General features: G+C 55.0%; 1 protein-coding gene across 1 annotated transcript; it reads left to right on the top strand.

The window, feature by feature from the left end:
* Positions 1 to 249: 249 nt before the first annotated feature.
* On the top strand, positions 250 to 1,407 carry LOC123096873 (xylanase inhibitor protein 1). The gene has a single exon (XM_044518657.1). The coding sequence runs from the start codon at positions 344 to 346 to the stop codon at positions 1,226 to 1,228; it is 885 nt and encodes a 294-aa protein (XP_044374592.1). The 5' UTR covers positions 250 to 343; the 3' UTR covers positions 1,229 to 1,407.
* Positions 1,408 to 1,679: the final 272 nt, after the last annotated feature.

Genomic DNA, 1,679 nt, shown 5'->3' with positions numbered 1-1,679 from the left:
ATACTCTGGCTCAAATGGCACGCACACAACATGAGATTGCGAGCATCGTTGCCGCTGATTGTAATCAGAGTCACCTAATTAATCGAGTCCTCTAGAGTCAGCACCCGCGCGCGCGGGCACATAGGATAGGATGCAGCCTAAATCCAGCTGAGAATTCAACGACTTACTCGTGGCAGTGCCGTGTCAACCGTAGCCTTCTTCAATTCCATTCCACGTCTAGCAACTCAATCTCCACAAGATCAACAATTTACCTATATATATTAGACTCATATCGAGGTAATTCTTCACAGCAGCAGGCAAAGCAAGCAAGAGAACTCAGCCCATCATTCATATCCATCCACCAATGGCGCTCACACGCCGTTGGGCAGCCTCCCTCCTGCTCCTCCTCGCCGCAACCCTCCTCGCGGGCTCGGCCGCGGCCACGGGAAAGACCGGCAACGTCGTCGTGTTCTGGGGCCGGAACAAGGACGAGGGGTCCCTCCGGGAGGCCTGCGACACCGGCACGTACACCATCGCCGTCATCTCCTTTCTGGACGTCTTCGGCCGCGGCAAGTACCACCTCGACCTCTCCGGCCACGATGTCTCCGCCGTCGGCGCCGACATCAAGTACTGCCAGTCCAAGAAGTTCCTCGTCTTCCTCTCCATCGGGGGCTTCGGCGGCCAGTACTCCCTGCCGACCGCCCAGTCCGCGGCCGACGTCGCCGACTACCTCTGGAACGCCTACATGCTGGGCACCCGCGAGGATGTCTACCGCCCGTTCGGCAACGCCTACGTGGACGGCATCGACTTCTTCCTCGACGGCGGCGGGCGGCCTGGGCCGGACCCCTACGACGAGCTGGCCAGGCGGCTATGGGACTACAACAAGCCGTACCGCGGCAGGGTGCCGGTGCAGCTGACGGCGACGTCGCGGTGCGGGGACAGGCGCGTGGGGCGGGCGCTCGCCACGGGGCTCTTCACCCGGATCTTCGTCAGGTTCTTCGACGACCCCCACTGCGCCGCCAACTGGCAGCAGGAGTGGGGCAGGTGGACGGCGGAGCAGCCGGGCGCGCAAATCTACTTCGGCCTGCCGGCTTCGGAGAAGACGGTCGGCTACGTCCACCCCCTGGACCTTTACTACGATATTATCCCGGTGGTACAGAAGGCGGCCAACTACGGCGGCATCATGGTCTGGGACCGCTACGAGGACAAGCGCACCGGCTTCAGTAGCTTCGTCATCAACTGGGCTTGAGCCTCTCTCGCTCGCGTCAGCGTCACCGTGTGAATTGCATGTGTTTGCTACTTTGTTTAATTGTCTTTTTACAGTAGTCAGTTCGTAATGGTGTGTTTGCTATTATCAGTGTGCAGTTGTGCTCGAAATGGTGTGCCATGTGCTTGTAAGAATAAGATAAGACCAGTGGTCTCGATTAATAAGTGCGGAGTATTGTATATTATCATAAATTAAACTGTAAAAACGTCTTATATTAAAGTACTGTAACATACACAGTACTAGCAATTAATCGAGTAGTATTTATCTATTCAATCACTTTCTTTATAACTGTTTCAAATGAACTGGGTATTCGCCCGTGCGTTGCCACATGATCCAAATTTCCATATAACGTGATAAGAGGAGCATACATGAATAAATCTTGAGGTGAATGAATAAGCAAAGGAGATTATGCTTTGGTTACGAATCATAGAAC

The sequence above is a fragment of the Triticum aestivum genome, chromosome 1B (assembly GCF_018294505.1).
Source record: "Triticum aestivum cultivar Chinese Spring chromosome 1B, IWGSC CS RefSeq v2.1, whole genome shotgun sequence".
Lineage (NCBI taxonomy): Eukaryota > Viridiplantae > Streptophyta > Magnoliopsida > Poales > Poaceae > Triticum > Triticum aestivum.
The sequence above is the reverse complement of the archived record's forward strand: the minus strand, read 5'-3'. Positions and strand labels throughout refer to the sequence as shown.

What these genes read in the sequence shown, in the direction of transcription:
- LOC123096873 (XM_044518657.1), top strand. Translation starts at nt 344, where the DNA reads ATGGCGCTCACACGCCGTTGGGCAGCCTCCCTCCTGCTCCTCCTCGCC.